This window comes from Macrobrachium rosenbergii, chromosome 37 (genome assembly GCF_040412425.1).
Source record: "Macrobrachium rosenbergii isolate ZJJX-2024 chromosome 37, ASM4041242v1, whole genome shotgun sequence".
Taxonomy (NCBI): Eukaryota; Metazoa; Arthropoda; class Malacostraca; order Decapoda; family Palaemonidae; genus Macrobrachium; species Macrobrachium rosenbergii.
This window is the reverse complement of record NC_089777.1, coordinates 27,856,633-27,875,165: the sequence shown is the minus strand read 5'-3', so window position 1 is coordinate 27,875,165 and position 18,533 is coordinate 27,856,633. Positions and strand designations below refer to the sequence as shown.

At 36.7% G+C, this 18,533-nt stretch overlaps 1 protein-coding gene across 1 annotated transcript in view; it reads left to right on the top strand.

Moving 5' to 3' along the window:
* The first annotated feature begins 2,796 nt into the window (after window positions 1–2,796).
* The window catches only part of LOC136825435 (WD repeat-containing protein 20), a 43,602-nt gene continuing 27,865 nt past the window's right edge, over window positions 2,797–18,533 (top strand). The window contains exon 1 of the mRNA XM_067081861.1: window positions 2,797–3,159. Coding sequence (XP_066937962.1) covers window positions 2,842–3,159 — 318 coding nt within the window. The 5' untranslated portion in view covers window positions 2,797–2,841. The remainder of the gene's footprint in view (window positions 3,160–18,533) is intronic.

The following is an 18,533-nucleotide window of genomic DNA, read 5'->3' as shown; positions in this document are numbered from 1 at the left end:
AAGAAGTGATGGTTCACATCGAAAAACTGCAAAGCGAGCTTCCGCAGAATGTAAGGAACTGCTGTATAAAAAGTACAGAACATAGTGAATACCATAGAGAATGACTAACCAAATATGAATATATATATATAAATCCACAAACAAATAAACATATGCAACACAAATAGCAATTCCAAGTCAGAGGACTAAGGCAGAGAAAGAGATAAAGGACAAGAAAGGATTTTGAGTGCAAAATCTGGAAATTGGAAAAGTACGGTAACTTAGTATAAGAAAAATGTTTACCAGAGTGTGTGTGAACATGGAGTGTTTATAGATAGTTTTAATCATCAGCAAGAGCCAATTTATTCTGATAAAAAAGACAGTATATAGATAAATTTCCTTGATCACAACACTTATCTAGTGTTTAGACTACCCTATTCAACCGACCGAACAGATGAATGGTAACTGCTAAGGATAATTTAGTAGAATTCAGGAGGATCACTGAATTAGCTTTTCGAAAATAAACGGACACGATTGGACTTAAGGATGAAAACTTTAAGGAAATCGGTCCATTAATTCTCCTAGAAGGCATCTACTGAAGAAGAACTTCTTGGTTGGGCGCCATATCTTCCTCGAGAAAGGTAACCTTTGGGAAGGCCTGGAGGTCTGAAGTATTCAGCACAGAAGACTAATTTTTGATCCAGTACTTTTCTTCCTCTTTTTTTCTCTATTTTTCTTCCGAATATCTCTCGTATTTTCTCACTCGAAAATTTCTTTGCGTCTTTTCAAATACATCTGTAAAGTATTCAGGCTTTGTTTTTGTCTTATTTTCCCTCAATTCCGTCTCATATTCCTTTTTTAAGAGCATAAGAGCCGTCTCGTACACGTATCTCCTCTTGGAAATGATCAACATAGAAGGTTTGGAAAAGCCACTTGGAACTTGATCGTTGACTAGACCTACCAATAAGTCTAAAGATTGGGCGGTTTATAAAATCAAGGATAATATATATATATATATATATATATATATATATATATATATATATATATATATATATATATATATATATACACTGATAAAATCTTATGTAGGTAACTACAGAAAAATATTAACATTGAAATACATAGATTATTTGTAAAATGCAAATAATAAAATATTTGTCAACCCGAATGGTACGATCAAATTATATTTGTTTTTGGTAAAGTTATGTCAACTTTGATTAAATTCTGATTGCAGTACTGTTAAAAATGTGAAATGTTGCATACTTTCTCTAATAAAAAAAAAACAAGTCTAAAGAGTTATAATCGCACTAGAAGAATTTTATCGAATTTTATAGGAGAGGCAGACAGACAAACACGCAGTGATTTATATATGAGAGCTCACTCAGCTCAGAGTACTTTAAGGCTATTTAAAAGTAAAAAATTACAACAGACTTCGATTTCACTGGCACAGGTGCCGATTTCCCCTCTATAATAAGAAACCCTTTATACGACCCAGTTACTTTAATGAACAAAAATAGTCTTCACTGACTGACGCAAGCAAAACACCAACTTCGGTAAAGCGGTAACGGACTGCAGTGCAGAAGCTACAATCGACAAATGTTTTCAGGCAAATTACACAGAAAAACAGCAAAACTTGGTACTAGATTTGGAACAAATAGTTACGGAAGTCACTGGGTTCATAGACTAATCTATTCCAAGACATTTGAAAGGAATACAGTAGGAAGAAGATAATGGTCGTCACCAGAATTTAATCATGATTTATTTTACTGTTAATGATATCAGCGTACCGAGCACATGAGCGGTAACCACTGGTGTGGAGGCGACAGTGTGTCTGCATATTCTAGTTATTGGTTAAATGGCATCAATTAAGAACAAGCTGTGGGATGAAAGTACCGAGGTTTCCCCATCTCATGATGTTAGTATATTAGATTACGAGTGTTGACTTTCGTTATTTTAACAGTCCTGTACTCTTTAATGCGAATTTAAAACTGCAATTAAATGTTTGTTTAATGTGGCTGCAGAAGCCGGTTGGAAGGAACACACACACAAACACATTCTGCCAACCAGCACTGTCATAAAATCAAGGTTCACTACCCATCAGATATGACAGCTTCAGTATCCTAGTCCTCTTGCCGCACCCTGTGCGATAAGCATACACGTAATTAGTGAAAACATGCAACTCATAGAGTTGTAATTTATAGTAAGTGCACGATTATTCAAATTGATTAAAAAAATGTCATTGTTTTGCCGGCCGTTGTAGTACTTTAGAATTGATCTTCGTTATCAAATATTTTATACCATGAATAAACCAAAGCACTCAAAGGATACAATGAGTGATACAACAATTTGTAATTTTAGCTAATTGAATAAGAATGAGTAATGTTTATAGAATGGCATATGATTCAACTCTGCTCAGCCGGATGAGCTATAGAACTTAGCGCATGCGCTCAGTTCCATCCGGGCCTTCATCAATGAAATCGGTTCAACTACCCGTAGTAATAACATCTTTAAGCGAAAATACTATAGAGATAACGGGTATTACAGAATGTGTATATTGAATTAATTTAAATTTTATGAGTAAACTATTTAACAGATATGGTATAACAAATTTGCAGGACGAGAATCTTGAACGTCCAGTTGTATGACGAGAGCAAAATATTTTTAAGATGGGAGGATTTTACTAAACAGAAAGCCTCAATTTACCTCTTATATTTATTTTATAAATTAATCTAAAGCGTTCTTCAACCGGTTGGAGAATTTAGTAAACAAAATTAACGGGATGGTGGGTGTGGTGTGGGTAGTCGGCAGCATAGTTGTGATGATCCATCAGACAGACGAGACAGACAGTTACGGTAAAACATGGCGGTGCAGGGAGGTGAATCTGGGACTAAGGAGGAGATTAAAACTCAGTTCACGACGATAGAAGGCGTCTACAGACTCTTGCCGCTTTCCGAGTACAGTAGACCTAACAGAGTAGCCTATAATAATAGTGGCGGAGGGGGGAGTGGGAGTGGAGGATCGTCGAGCCCCCCCGTGAGAGTGTCGTTCGTTTGTTTACCCGAAAATAGTAGTGGGAGTTGTGGTGTGAATTCCGTGAATAATAACGGTGACAGAACTAAGATCTGTTTTAATTACGGAAGAGAACTCTTTGTATATACGTATAGAGGGATTAAGAAGGTACGTATGCGCTTGAGGTTTTGTGGCGTTGCATTTGACGTGGGCCGTGAAAGTCTGCTAGTAGTGGTAGTACTAGTAGTAGGCCTAGTAGCCGTAGTGGCGATTGTAAATGGCTGGGGCTGACCCTGGCGGGGTCAATTACCCGCGGTCAAAACGAGTGGGCATTGACCCTCGACCGACTGTCCTGGGTCACTCCGAGCAAGTCAGGTCAGTCGTTCGGGTAGGCCCGTTTTACGAGGTTTTCGTCACAGGTTAAATGCACGGACATCTAGGTAGGCCTACTGTTCATATTGACCTTTGGCCTACTTTAGTATAGTCTTGGGTCACTCCAGGCGAGTCGGGTCAGCCCTTCGGGTAGGCCTATTTTACGAGATTACGATCAGAAGGTAAATACACGAACCACCGGGTCTGTTGAGGGACAGTTAGGCCTATTCGTACGTGTAGGCTAAGTGACGTTTAGGCCTAGGCATAAGCTAGCAAAGTTATTTCTAGAAATCTTTCGGTAGGCAAAGACTAAGCCTAATAGCCATTCTAGATCTCACATATTGGTAGGCGAATCTAGGCCTGGGAAGATGAATGGAGGTTGCCATGTAAATTTAGGCCTTGACTTGGCAAGACCCGTAGGCCTTTTTATGTTTCCTGTGACCTAGTCTAGCCTGGTGGGCCTAGGCTATACAAAAATTTTTCCCAAGGTCGAGTGCTTAAGGAAGATAGCCTAGGCCAAGTTATTGCAACTTGAGCATATTTAGCAGTCCATAGGCTAGACTGTTTAGGCCTATGTGAAGTGGATACACTTTCAAAATTGGGTAAATCTAAACAACAGCTCTGCATGGACTATTACCTTGGAAATTGATTTTTCCTTTACTTTCAGTGTTGCTGATGAAGTTGGTGGTGGTGTTTATTGTCGGTCAATTATTATTCACCTCACATAGTGTATATCTTCCCAACATGGTTGGGGACCCTTGGGAAACGTGAGGTTTTGGGTGGGGGAAATCGTTGGGAGAAAGACCGGACTGCCATGTTGTTGTTATGGAATGGTTCCGTGCGTGCGCAAGTCATGAGGGAGCCATATGTTTAAGAAGGGATTGGCTAAGGAAACCTATTGTAAAAGGAACTATATTAACCTAACATACCCTAACCTAACCTAGCAGGCTGTGTTACTTAGCCAGGGGGCAGAGCCTCCCCTCGCCCCCTGGTGAAGGAAACCACCTTTTACCAGAAGCTCCCCATTAACACTGTGCATGCATGATAGCATTCCAGGATGGCCAGCATACAACTTCTGAGGTCAATTACAGGTTAATTATAGTTGACCAACAAAAAATAGCAGTAAATTCTTGATAAGCAACCAGAATACTGTAAAAAAAAAATCAATTTCCAAAGTAGTACCCCATGAATACTATTGCTTAGTTCTACTGGCAAGGACTAGGCCTAATACCTACTGGTGGGCTGCTCTAGATTCCATATATTGGCAGACGAATCTAGGTCTGGCAAGATGAATGGAGGTTATCACCCAAATGTCATCCAAATTTAGGCCTTGACTTGGCGAGAAAGTCAAGGCCTGCAGGCTTTTGGATATTTCCTGTCACCTAGCCTAGCTTAGGCTTATAAAAATTTTTCCAAGGTGAGTGCTTTGAGGAAGATTAGCTTAGGCCAAGTTATTGGAACTCTAGCTTATTTAGCAGCCTATAGGGCTGTTTAGGCCTATGTGAAATGGATACACTTTCAAAATGTTAAACCCTAAGGTAGGCAAGCTGTGATCTTGAATCTCGGTTAGCCTAATAGGATAGGGGAGGATAGACGTAATTTCGGCTAGTTGGCCCGGTGAAAGGAGTGGTTCGTTCGGTAAAACTCGAGACTACTACGACGGCCTGGTTCCGGCCAGTCGCCTTCTGGAATATTTAACGCCTTTTATTTATGGTTTTGTGTATGTTTATGTCTTCCATTCATCCGCTGGGTATTGGTACTAAACACAGCGCCAATTTTGCATGCAAACTGGTGGTTAATGAACCAAAGGGGCGGGGTAATAATCTTTAGTTTTACCGTCGGTTCTTGCCAAGATGAAGCCAGACTCAAGTGATGAGGCTAATATTGTTATTATTATTATTATTCAGAAAATGAAACCTATTCATGTGGAACAAGCCCACAGGGGCTGTTGAATTGGAATTCAAGCTTCCAAGAGTATGTTGTTCAATAGGAAGAAGAGGGGATAAAAAGAAATATAGAAAGAAGAAATGTCAGTTATTAAAAAAGAAAAAAATAAATTAATAAATAGATAAAAATGTATTAGATGCCAGTTAGTAGCATTTCTGGATCTGGTGGACATTTTTGTGGAAGTGGGCATAGGAGAGGCCATCTGTTCGCAAGTATTGTAATAAACATATTCGCATATATTTGTATCCCTGAAAATGTGGTGTGTATGAGTGTGTCAGCATTTTTAATCCACCTTTATAGACTAGCCTATGGGGTCCAGGTGATTTTGGTGATAACAGGTTAGATGGGAAATTAAATTTCCATGTTTTCACTGGTTTTGAATAGCTATTTTTACCTCATTTGAAACTTACTTTCCTATAGTGCTTCATACTGACTGTAACTGTTAGAAATGGTGTAAGAAATAGCCCCTTTTTTCATCAAAATCTGATCATGTTCATGACAGGACGCCAGAAATTGTGTTGATTCTATCATAGCCTATAGAGTAGATATTTTACAAGTAGGGTACTTGTTAATCTCAGTTGCCATCACAAAAAGTGGCAAATTTTTCTACAGTGGTGTGTGAGGAACCTGAAGTGTTGAGGCATATTTTATTGTTTAATAAAGCAGCTTTTAAAAATTTGGGTAATGATAAACAGATTGATATTTTGTTGAATACATGAACCATTAACTTTTCTGACCATTCAGTATTTTGTGTGTGATGAATTCTGATCATTATCATTAGGCAATTACGGGTTGATTGAGAACCAGGTTTTTTTTTTAATGCATGCAATTGGAGAAAATCACAAGAAAAAATAAACAAATAGTAAATATAGTTTTCTTGTATTTTATATGATTTTGATGAATTTGACATGTATGTGTAGTACTACAGTGGACCCCGTCTGTTCACGGTTCTGAATTTGTGGCTTCACCTATTTGCAGATTTTTCTGTGGAACGTATATACTTATTATTCCTGGAAAATTCGCCTATTTGCTGTATTTTTCATAGAGAAATATTCATTAATTACTGTATTTTCATATCGTTTTTGTGACTAAATGCATTTTTTGTGATAAAACTAATAAAATACTCGTGTATAAGCATTTTTAGAGTGGTGTCAAGTATTTAGCTATTCACGAGGGGTTGTGGTACGCATCCCCCTGAATACTGGGGGTTGACTGTATTAGGCTAGTGGGTCTAGTAGGAAACTCGGGTTCTGAATGGGCAATACAAAAATTGGTTTAGTTAGCTGATGTACAGTAACTTAACTTGATGTTGGGTGACATATGACACAGAGAAACTGTATTTGCTTACATAACTTTATTTATAGTAATCCGTGTTGCTATCCCAAAGGGAATGTGTAGCCTCTGCCACTGCCCCCACCCACAGACAACTTACTCAGACCCTAAGACTATTTTCTACCTTTTATGTTAGACTTGGGCAGGTTGTAAACATTAATGATGCAGTTGAGATAAAAATTCATCAATATTATATTTATCAAAATTATCAGGAGAACCCTATTTCATATTCAAAATCACATCCCCTTTTGCAAAGTATTGTAGTTTTCAGAATGTGCACACAACCAGACATGACATTACTACCATGCCAGATTCATCAGAAGCACATTAAAGACTATTTGAAAAATTATATTTACAAAATAAGTACGTAATCAGTGTTTTCAGAACTTGCCCACTTCCAAATATATACCATGTATACAGTGTTATTTTCTGAATACACATGAAAAATTGCATCATTAATAGTTAAGTCTGAAAAATTACCAACAGTACAATAGAAAGCAGACAGCTAACTAGACTAGTAAGAATGTAGGGTAGGCTAATTTTGTTAGATAGTAATAGAAAGTAGATGCAAGCTGTACAAGACATGATAGTCATTTATTTATTGTGTGGAAACTTTATGAATCTTATTTATAGGTGAAAAGTAACTTCTACCAAAGCAGGCACACATGGCAATAGTTAATACAGGGATGCAACGTAACCTTGGGTGCCGCGTCCTTCCCGATCATAGTCCCCCCACTCATGAAGAAAATGGTAGTAATAATTAAGTGATACATCCTAACATGACCTATCCTAATCCATGACACAGAGTCCCACTTGGCTGGACTTTGCCATCCCTAAACCCTATCCTTGCATAGCCTACATTTAGAACGGTGATACCTCCAGTGTGCCGTTTCAAGTGTCAGCATTTTCCACTTTACATTAATTTCTATTGAGAATAATTAGGGAAAATAAAAATCAACTTGCCTTCAGGTATGCATCTTTGTTAGTCAGCAGCAAAGGTTGAAATGCAATAAAAATATAGCAGTAAAATGTGCCATTATTCAGAAACAGATGTGAAAATACATGAACTGCCATACAGTAATGTAGTGTAAAATCATGGAAATGCATAAAATATTGTCTGATTCACATGATGTTTGGCAACACAGTATACTGTACAATCATCAGCCATAAAAATAGAAAATCATTAGAAAATTTCATGTAACCTAAAAAATGTTATAATATATGAAATAATATACATGCATAGTGTGCTACACAAAATTCAAACCATTTAAAAGCTTAAAATTTAGAAGATATTGTTACAGTACATAATATTCAGCTGTAATAGTTCCAGCATTTGGCTGCGTGGTGGTGGCAGTTGTTGGCAGTGAATTCAAACTTCTGCTTGCCTACTTGTTATTTACAGTGTCTTGTTTGCTTTGAATGTGTGTCTTTGATAATTTTATTATTGTTATTATTCAGAAGATTAACCCTACTCATATGGAACAAACCTACAGGGGCCATTGACTTGAAATTCAACCTTCCAAAGAATATGTTGTTCATTAGAAAAAAATTATAGAAAATAATAGAAAATACAGAAAAAGAAAACTGTACACGTCCAAGATGAATTGGTGTAGGTTAGTAGTGCATTGCATCTTCACTAGGCTATGTCTCAGACCAACAGTGTGAGGAATAAAAGACCGTTGGAACTGAGAAGTTTGACAGCGTGGCCCATTTACTGGATATTGGTGCCGCTGTTCAGCAAATCTGGTCACACTCTGCAGGAAAAGAGGATCAGGCGTCAACTGTCTTAGCAAAAGTTCTGTTGTTAAAATATAACTTATGAAAAATTTACAAACCATAGACTGCCGATGGGCCAAGTCATAACTGCTGTTAGGAAGCAGAAACCTACCACCACAAACCAATACAGTACTGTACATCTAAAAGGGATAAATCTCAGGCAGAAGCAGACATCCACTCTGGAGAACAATATTCAACATAAAGGAAGGATGAATGACCTAAAACAGGTTGCATTGATTTTTTCATGGTTATATGAGGCCTAAATGTATGACATCTAACTTCCATGCTGCATTTGCTGACACTTTCATTAGGTGTTTCTCAAAAGTAAGATGTGGGTCGAAAGTTACACTAATTTAAGGGCCAAGGCTTATTCGACTGGTCATTTTTGGACTTATGGATTTCGTGTCATTGAACAAAACTATGATGCAGGGGGAGATAATTTACTGTTTGGTTTATAGCATCCAATTTGCTATGAGGTGGGAGGCTGTTTCCCAGCCATAGCTAGAAGTTTTACCATCCTCAGACTTTGGGGATGAGTGCAGTTTGGTGGTTTTTAAGTAAAAAAAAAAATGGTAGCCATAGTTTTGTGAAGCCAGCAGATATGCAATTATCATGATTGTCACAAAAAAATGAAACCACAAATAGGAGAATTCTCATGCTGCATTAGAAGCCAATTTCTAAAAAAAAAATATGTTAATGATACCATAATATTTTGCCAGCAAAATTAAGAAAAAGAGAGGTCATGCTGTTGCCATATATACCTGAGAGGTTGGCAAGGACTTGGGAGAGGTCATGCAGAGATTTTAGAAGTGTCAGAAACATCAGTGCTGTCTCAGAAAGTTGATGGAGTCTTCAGTTATTAAAATTTGATATTGTTATTAGTAAGTTGCCTTTCACACCCAATTAGGTAAAAATGCTGCAACTTTCATTCCTCATAACTGCTGTTTGATTTCCTGTTGATGAGAAATTTTGTACACTTTAGTTGTAAATTGTAACTGCATTTTTAAATCATAAGCCATAGGCTATCATGGTTGTTTTAGCTTATCCAAGTTTAGACGTGTATGTGTGCTCATGTGTGAAGAATCTTATGACAGATACACTTGTGGTTAATGATCTCAAAATGCTTTATTCTGGTTAGGGTAACTGATCTTCCTGAATCATTTTTCTTTTGTAAAGTATGTTAAATTGGTATTCTAATGAGAAATAACATGGGAAAGTTTTAAGTGACAGTTTATACTTTTACTGTGTATTTAAGAAATGCTGTATGAAAATACTGGTACACTCTTCAAGACTTTCCTTTTAAGTGACAGTTTATACTTTTATTGTGTATTTAAGAAATGCTCTATGAAAATACTGGTACACTCTTCAAGACTTTCCTATCTGTTAGGTATGTCTGACATGGACTAATTGTTATATTCCTTCTCCTGTCAGTTGTCTGTTCATCTGCCAGCATTTCTGCCTGTTGACCTTATAACTCTTACAGAAATGTATTATAGACCTTCAGTCATAGATGTGCATAATGGGAGATAATCAGTCTGTCTACCTCTCTTAATGAAAGATTTCCTTGAAGTCACAAGGCTTCAATAGAAATTTTGATGTTGAAACGATGTTTTGGGCAAGAGATCTCTTGAACAGGGAAAGATTCCCCCAGTTGAAATAATTATTTCTTGACTCTTTCTCTTTTACTTTACCACTATTCCAGCTCCCCTTCCATCTTGTTATCCAACCTATCTAGTTATTACTTCTAAGTGCAATGGTGAGGTTTTCTCACAGTTTCATCATTAGAACTTTGAACTTCACCTCATTTTCTGGATCTCTTGATCGTTTTGTCCAACCATTCCAACTCCCTCCTTTACTGCCGTATATGCTGAATGGCTAAAAGTGCTCCCATGCTTGGCTTTACAGTATAGCCTAAATTTCATAGTTCATGAATTCATTTTTTGTCTTTCTGGCAGTCAGTCCATAATGGTCATGTTTTTTGGGTTGTGTATGTTCATGCTCACCTTGTTATTGCAACTCTTCCTGCTTGGTTGAATTGATTTCAGTCAAACTTTGTGTACTGGTAGACCTTCATGCATTGATGTGCATGATTGGAATTCTTGTTTTTGAATGTGTGTGATGTGACATCACAAGTCTTACACTGTTGAAGTGTTTAGTACTTTGAAACTTTGTACAAAGGTAGAGGATCATGCATAGAATTGTATGAAGGGATGTCATCAGACATCTGTCCATCACCGAGTTTGTCACACCCTGTTACCTGATGGGGTCACGCTTACCCTGTTACCGGATGGGGGGTTAAGCCATGAGTGCACCTTACATTTGGCCCCTAGCTGCACCCACTTTTTAGCTTTTAACTTTACCTTTCTTCCAGCTTGCTGTCCAATTACTCCATCTCCCTCTTTTCACTGTTTTAAGTACTGAGTGTCCTTCAGTGCTCGGCTTTCCTTGTCATTCCAACTCCTGCATAGTTGACGGGCTTTCAGTCAGACATGGTACAAAGGTAGATAATTTTGCTTAGATGGTATCACCTGTTATCTTATTTCATCAGTCAGAATGCTCTTAGAAATTGGTTGGTGTCAGTAGTAAACTTACGTTGCTTTACCAGTTTTCTCAGAATACATACTTGATAAATAGATGTTATAAAAAACAGTATGGAAGGCTTTATTGTTTATTGGAAAACAGTGTGAGTGGTTTCATTGTTTTGTTTGAAATTATTATACTGTATGTGATGCACAGAGAAAATGTGTTTTTTATGTACAGTTGCCTAATCATTTCTGTTTATGGTTACACCAAAATATCTGTTTTTTATTGATGTAGTTTACCAACTTGAAGGTTTTAAGCACCTGATTCATTAATACTGCATTTGAAGCCATTGTAGTGGTTTTTTGTAAACTAATAAAATAAACAAATTAACCTAAAACATACACAGTTTTGTAATGGTTAGAATGTTCCAATTGCCTTATACCATCACAATGTCCTAGTGACCCAGGTCAAAATGACACTGTAAGTTATGAGATCACTATGAAATGTCTTATACGTATTCACAGTTATTTTGGTAGCAAACTATTATCTTGTCAAGTTAGAATTATATATTGCTGATGGACAAATGATGATAGTTATTGCAGTTTTTTTCATAATGAAATGTGTAGGACAAACTGTTGAGAATATATTTACCATATTGATTAATGCTAGAAGGATTGTGAATATTTTATTTGATCTTTGCTCCATTATATCAATAGGGCTAGTTTTGCTCATGCATGTCAGGATTTTAGTGTTTGTGCTTCACCCTTGTATTGAAGTAAAGTGATTGCAGCCTTTTAGATGATAGTGGTTCCTGATTTTTTTTTTTTTTTTTTCCAAAAGCAGGACATTTTCAAGACATTAGGATTCAGCCCGAGGAAACTGACACACCAGAAGAATTTTCTTGTCATGGATGTGAACTACCATTCTCTTTATAGTTCAGAATAGCAATACTTGTACTGTATCTGAAATATAGTAGTTGTCAAATTTTAAAAGTACTGCATACTTTTGTAAATAGGAAGTGAGAGGGAATTGTTTGCAGTTGAAGATAATTCCTTCACTTGAAAGGTTATATTGGTAAGGTGTGTATGTAAGGGGGGGTTTTCATAAAACAATCCATATAAACACTAGATTGAAATTTTATTATAATAAAACATCCTTTTCTGCAAACCCATCAATCATAAAATAGCTTGAGTCACCATTTGGGAGGGAGGATTATGAAGTGGAGCCATGCAAGGGGAGAGTAGATCAAGATGCAGAAAGTCAAATTTCTCACTGGCATAACAGGTAGTGGAGCAGTGATGAATCATCCACAATCCATGAGAATCCCAAAATCATATTGTACATTTGCCTAGCTAATGTGTAAAGGCAGGTACTCCAAGATTAAACATGCCTCCATGTATTCCAGAACCATGAGGTATGAGGTTATGAAAAGGATGAGAATGAATAACCCGGACCCTTCCCAGTTTACAAAACGTGACTGGCCATGATAAGATAATTTTTAGGTAGGAAACTGGCTTATGGAAAACTAAGGGGTGGGCTAGGTAAGATGTCATGCATTTCAGGTCAAGGATGACATAGCGTCCTCTGTGAGATGGTGAAGGTTGGGAATCCAAGAGGGGTCAAGACCATCCTATCCAGTTAGGATCCACATCCCACCTAAGGTTAGGTTAGGTTAGGATGTATCCCTTTCAAGTGGCATCTAACCCTCTTCATGTTGAAAGGTTATGGGGGCCAGTTAGGTACCATAGGATAATGTTTCCTAAGGGAGGTTAGATTTGTAAGTTGAGTAAATTTTTGTTTTCTTTAGTGACAGCTCATATGAAGCTTTTGTTTTTCCTGTTGAATCTCTGGTGCATCAACTGTATTTCACCATTACTCATGGCACTACAGACAGACCTTGGGTTTTGTTTTTCCTTACCCAGAAATTTTGCTTTTCCCCATTGATTTTTCGAGTATTAATGTAAAAGAAACACTTGTCAGTAGTTCACTCCAGCAGCCTGGGTGAAAGACCATAAACCAAATGATATGTAGTGGTTCACTGCAACATTCTTAGTGAAAAAGCATAAAACAAAAAATTTGTATTGGTTCACTGCAGCAGTCTTGGTGAAAAACCATAAACCGAAAGATATGTAGTAGTTCACTGCAGCAGTCTTGGTGAAAAAGCATTAACCAAAGGTTAAGTATTGTAGTGGTTCACTGCAACAGTCTTGGTGATAAAGCATGCACCAAAAGATACTATATGTAGCAGGAAAAGCATGGAGTTCATGTTTTTGGCAAGAAAGTACTGTAGTCAGATAAGTACCAATACCACCTAGGTCTAACATTACATAAGGCCTCATAGGTAAAACTAACTTGCAGTTTGAGTCATGCCAGACACCTTGTATTAACATAGTAAGGCAAGTGCTTTTCTACCTTGGGAGCTTTTGTTAATTACTAAAAGACATTTGATAGGTCCATAGAACAGTATTACAGAAGGCCTTATGTCACTGTGGTATTCCCTTAAATACTGTATGTAAAATTAAATAGTGGATTTGCTGGTATTAAAGGAGTACAACCAAGAAATGTTTTGTCAGCTTTGCTGTTTTGTTTACTTTACGCATGGATTTTGTAGCGAAAACAAGTGGTTTCATGCGATGCTGTTTTAATTGGCAAAACACCAAAGGTTTAGAAATCTTGCCTTGTAGAATGCATTGTATGTCTAAAAGAGGATTTTTGAAAAACATGGATACGGGTGAAATAATCCAAAATTTCGCATTGTTACTTTAGTAGGAGACAGGATTAATTTCATCTTTAAAATATTGAGAAACAATGATATATCCAATACAGGATCTCTTGAACTAGAATTTAATGAAAGACTAAAAAAGACATACAGTCAAAATCCTTTTTATTAAATAATGAAATAAACATCATTCTTAGTTAAAACTTAAAACAAGATTCAGAAAAACATTAGTAGGTCCTCAAAATTATAGTGATCACCGTCTAAGATCATGAGCAGAGGCTTGTATTAAGAAAATACTTTCTGTTAAACCTTAGTTTAATGCATTCTCTGTTGCTGAACTGACATTGAGGGCTCATGTTGATGCCATGACAGTCTGGCAAAACCCGGATTACCAGGCCGGAAGGGAAGAAACGTGTCCCAGTATATCTAAAAGATTTCTTTTGGGTTTCAGAATTAATTTCAGGGAAATATTGAGAAAACAATGATATATCCAATAAATCTTTTTCTCCATTTAGGATCTTTTGAACTAGAATTTAATGAAAGACTAAAAAAGACATACAGTATTAAATAAGGCTTAATATGATCCCTCAGTTACAGGCCAAAATTATATGTGACAGAAAGGTTAAACCTTAGTTTAATGCATTCTCTGTTGCTGAACTGACATTGATCATGTTGTGATGTGTTACTTCCAGTATATCTAAAAGATTTCTTGGTATGATCCCTCATACAGCATACAGCCCGAGGGGGCACAGTACATGATAGTGTCAGTTGTGTTCCTATGGGCACCAGAAGAGTTGGAAGACCCAGTCCTACTTGAATAAGAACTATGAGAGAGGAGGCTGGAGGTGATTGGAGATACATGAAAGCATGGGAAAAACCTGAGTGGCAGAATTTAGGAGGTCTCATATTGTATGGCATTGGAGACAATGATGGCAACATAGTATCAGCTGAATTTTAGCAAGTCTAATAATGTCTTTTCTTGGTAGTTTGCTTTTCCATTATTGCAAGATTTGTTTGAGAGTGTAGATTCACCAAATTCATCAGAATTTTCTGAATGCCTTGCTCTCGAAGTGTTGTGGGTAAAAGATACAGTACAGTAAACCCCCCTGTATTCACGGTCTCATGATTCACAGACTCACCTATTCGTGGATTTCTCTATGGAACATACAGTATATAGGCATTATTCACTGGAAATCCACCCATTCTCAGTATTTTTCACCAAAATATACACTAATTGCTGTATTTTCACCTCATTTTCATGTCTAAATGCACTTTTTGTGATAAAACTATTAAAATACTCAGGTAATGCTCAAGTTACGATATTTCACCTTATGATAATTTGATTTTGCAATGGGGTAAGCAATTAATACCGATACGACGATATTTCTAAAATATTTTTAAATTTTGCATGGGCGCAGGCAGCAGCGTACAGGCAGCGAGAGAGACCAAATTGCAATAGACCCACTTCTTTTCCTCCAACTCTTTATCCCATCTAGTTAAAAAAGTAAAAGAGAATGATAAAAGTATTGTTAGTAATGTTATACTCTTGCGTAAATGCATATAGCCATAAACAACCAACCGAGAAACTGTTGTTGTTTATCACCGAATTGGATATCAACAGAACTTTAGCTTGTATTTCAATCATCGTACGGTAATACACAATTACCATAGGTTATAGTACAAATGATGTGAATTAGAATAGGACATATATTTTTACCTTATACATACCCTTATTTGGTATGGATAAAAGATCGGCAAGGAAATATACTGCAAAATTTAAGCTACAAGTTGTGGCTGAAGCTGAGAAAACAATGTTCAAGCTGCTAATGACTATAAATTATCGTGCATCGGCAACATGGATGAAACTTGACCGTAATTAAAATTGGAGAGAAAGTATTTTAATCAAAACTACTGGGCATGAAAGAACACATTACTGCTTTTTTTATGCCAGTAAACGATAAATACGTAAAGCTCGTATTATGATGAAATCAAGTGAAAATAGCGAACGGAATCTCTATTTTTTTTTTACGCAAAACAAACGCCCCAAACGTCCATCGTCATCTATTAATGAAACAAATAGCTAAATTAATTTCGCAACGAGACGTATTTAAGTTATATTTTTACTTAAAAACACTTTGTATAACGAAAAATAATCTTGCCCCGTATAAGCAAAGTATCCAGAGATTCATTTACACTAACTAGAAGCAAGAAAAGCGCTCTAAACTGAGTTAAATGTGGCGAAATTAACTTACCGCTTAAACGATTTCCAAACCAAAACATTGATCGCTATGATCGCGACTTATAATACAAAAGCAATATAAGATATATATATATATATATATATATATATATATATATATATATATATATATATATATATATATATATATATATATATATATATATATATACACATACATATACATACATACACATACATACACAATATTATTGGATACAGTGAATTCAGGCATAACATTTTAAAAGATCCATGGAAAAGATGCATATTTGTTATGTTGACGTTGGTGTAATACGATATGTGAATATAGAGCACAGAGTAATGTAGGCTAGGCTACTGTATATGTATACGATATACCATAGTGTAGGCTAAGCTAATTCTTGTTTGTTATTCAATTTCTCTTTGTGCTGAATTATCATGTCACTTTGCATGAACCTCCAGAATTAGCTGATATTAATAATTACTATACTGTGTATGTATAGAGTATACTTTATAGTGTAGGCTAGACTTCCATATATGTATGCATGGTACTGAATACCCTAGTGTAGGCTAGGCTATATTCAAGATAAGGTTTGGTATTTCCTACGTTTTTTCCAACAAAAGATGGGTTTTTTTGGGGAACCTAACCTCATCATAAGTTGGATAATACCTGTATAAGCATTTTTAGTTTTTGTGTGTGTTTGAACTATCAAAATAGGCAGTTCTGAGTGTTTTTAGAAGGGTTCTAAGTATTCGCTGGTTTTAGCCATTCGCCGGAGGGGGTATGCATCCCCCCACGAATATGGGGTTTACTGTACTTGAAATGTTTTATTATGGCACTGCAGGTAACTAAAATTGCTGAATGTTTTTGGCAAGCATGTACCTTTCCTCACAATGGCTAAAATTGACCAAGCGAATAATACGTGCAGGGTATGAAGATTTTCTAAGGACAATGAACAACCACACCCTTGACCAGTGAAGTTGTGCCTAAGGGAACTTCCCCGCAATGGAATCTGAATGTTGATGAAATTATGAAAAATTTTATGGGGTTGTATGCCATTTTTGAAATTATCATCAAAGTATTTTATTACAATTTATCTTAATTTTGAAGTTACAGAGAATTTTTTAGTTCCATCCCCCAAATGATGCATACGAGTTACTATCCATTTCAGTGACCGCGAGTTGTCATTTTTCTCAAATATCCTTCAAACTAATTATTTGATCGAAATGGTACTTTGACGGTGTACAAGACGACACTTGCTAATTTTTGGTAATATAGTGCATTATCATACGGTGTTAGTTAAGGCGTTTACGCTTGTCTTTTAAAGGCAAAGTCGCATGATTCGGCAGGACTGATCTGTGCAACCGAACGTTCGCTATCCCCCATAGACAGGAAAGGGAGAGCAGAGGTGGGGAGGCCAGGAAAGTGGGTTGAGGGAGGGGTGAGGAGGGGAAGGAAGACAGAGGGATGGGATGGGGATAAAGGACATTTGAATGCATAGTTTGGCGATGCTTGGCAACACCATGTAAGTGAATGCCTTAACTAAAACCATTTGACAATGCACTGTATTACCAAAAATTAGCAGGTGGTGTCGTGTACATTGTATCAAAGTACTACTTCGATCAAATTATTAGTTTGAAAGATATTTGAGAAAAACGATGACTTGCTGGATAGCAGCGCAATTAATTATGTACAGTATTATAGTACAGTAACTTTGATTGAAAGTGGCCCTTCATTATATCTCTAAAGTCAGTTTTACCTTTGTTAAAAAGTATGAATCAAGATCATTAGTACTGATCAGTGTCCCATGAAATCTTGTATGATGATGTCTCATTTTTGTAGCTCTTAGTTCAGCCCTTCAGTGCTTGCTGTTTTTTGGTAGTGTTTCTATAGTCATTGAGGATTTTTATTATGCCACAGTGCATGAAGCAGAGCTGATATCATACTGACATAAGTTGGGAATTCCAGAAAAGAGGAAGGAAGAGGTGTAGAAGATGCATTTCTCGCTTTCAGTACCAAACCACCAACTTCCTGCCACTCCCACGTAGACTGACCCCCACCCATGTCGTCTTGCCTGTCTGGTCTCTCCTTACCTTCAAGGCATATTTATGAATATTTGTTTTTTCTTATTTGATTATGAGGAAGATGGTAATCAGGATAAAGATAAGTACAGCACTCTACATAATTATCAGGATGAAGATAGTCAGAATAGAGATAAAGGAGCCCTGAGAAATGTGTTTATTCTTATCAACCAAGGAAGATTACAAGAACTCTTTACAACTCAAGCACCTAGATTAAGATGTAGAAAATCACACTGAATTTTTAAAAGGAACTTGCCCACCTGTGTGCAAGGGAAATTTTGCTTGTTGTTCTGTGCTAGAACATTCATGGATTTGCAGACTTGAAATGATTGACAAGACCACTTGGGATGTGATTCAAGAGCATTTATGTTTTTTGCATCTGAAAAATATTTATACAGTAATCCTAGGGTCATCCTCACTTTCCTTATCCACACCATGCCTTAGACCACCCTTTTCTCAATATGACCATGTGTTTGTGCCAAATGGTAATAATGCAAATAGAATTGTGCAGTTGCAGATGGATTTGGTGAACAAAGATCAAGCTGTGTGCATATATGAGAGAGAGAGAGAGAT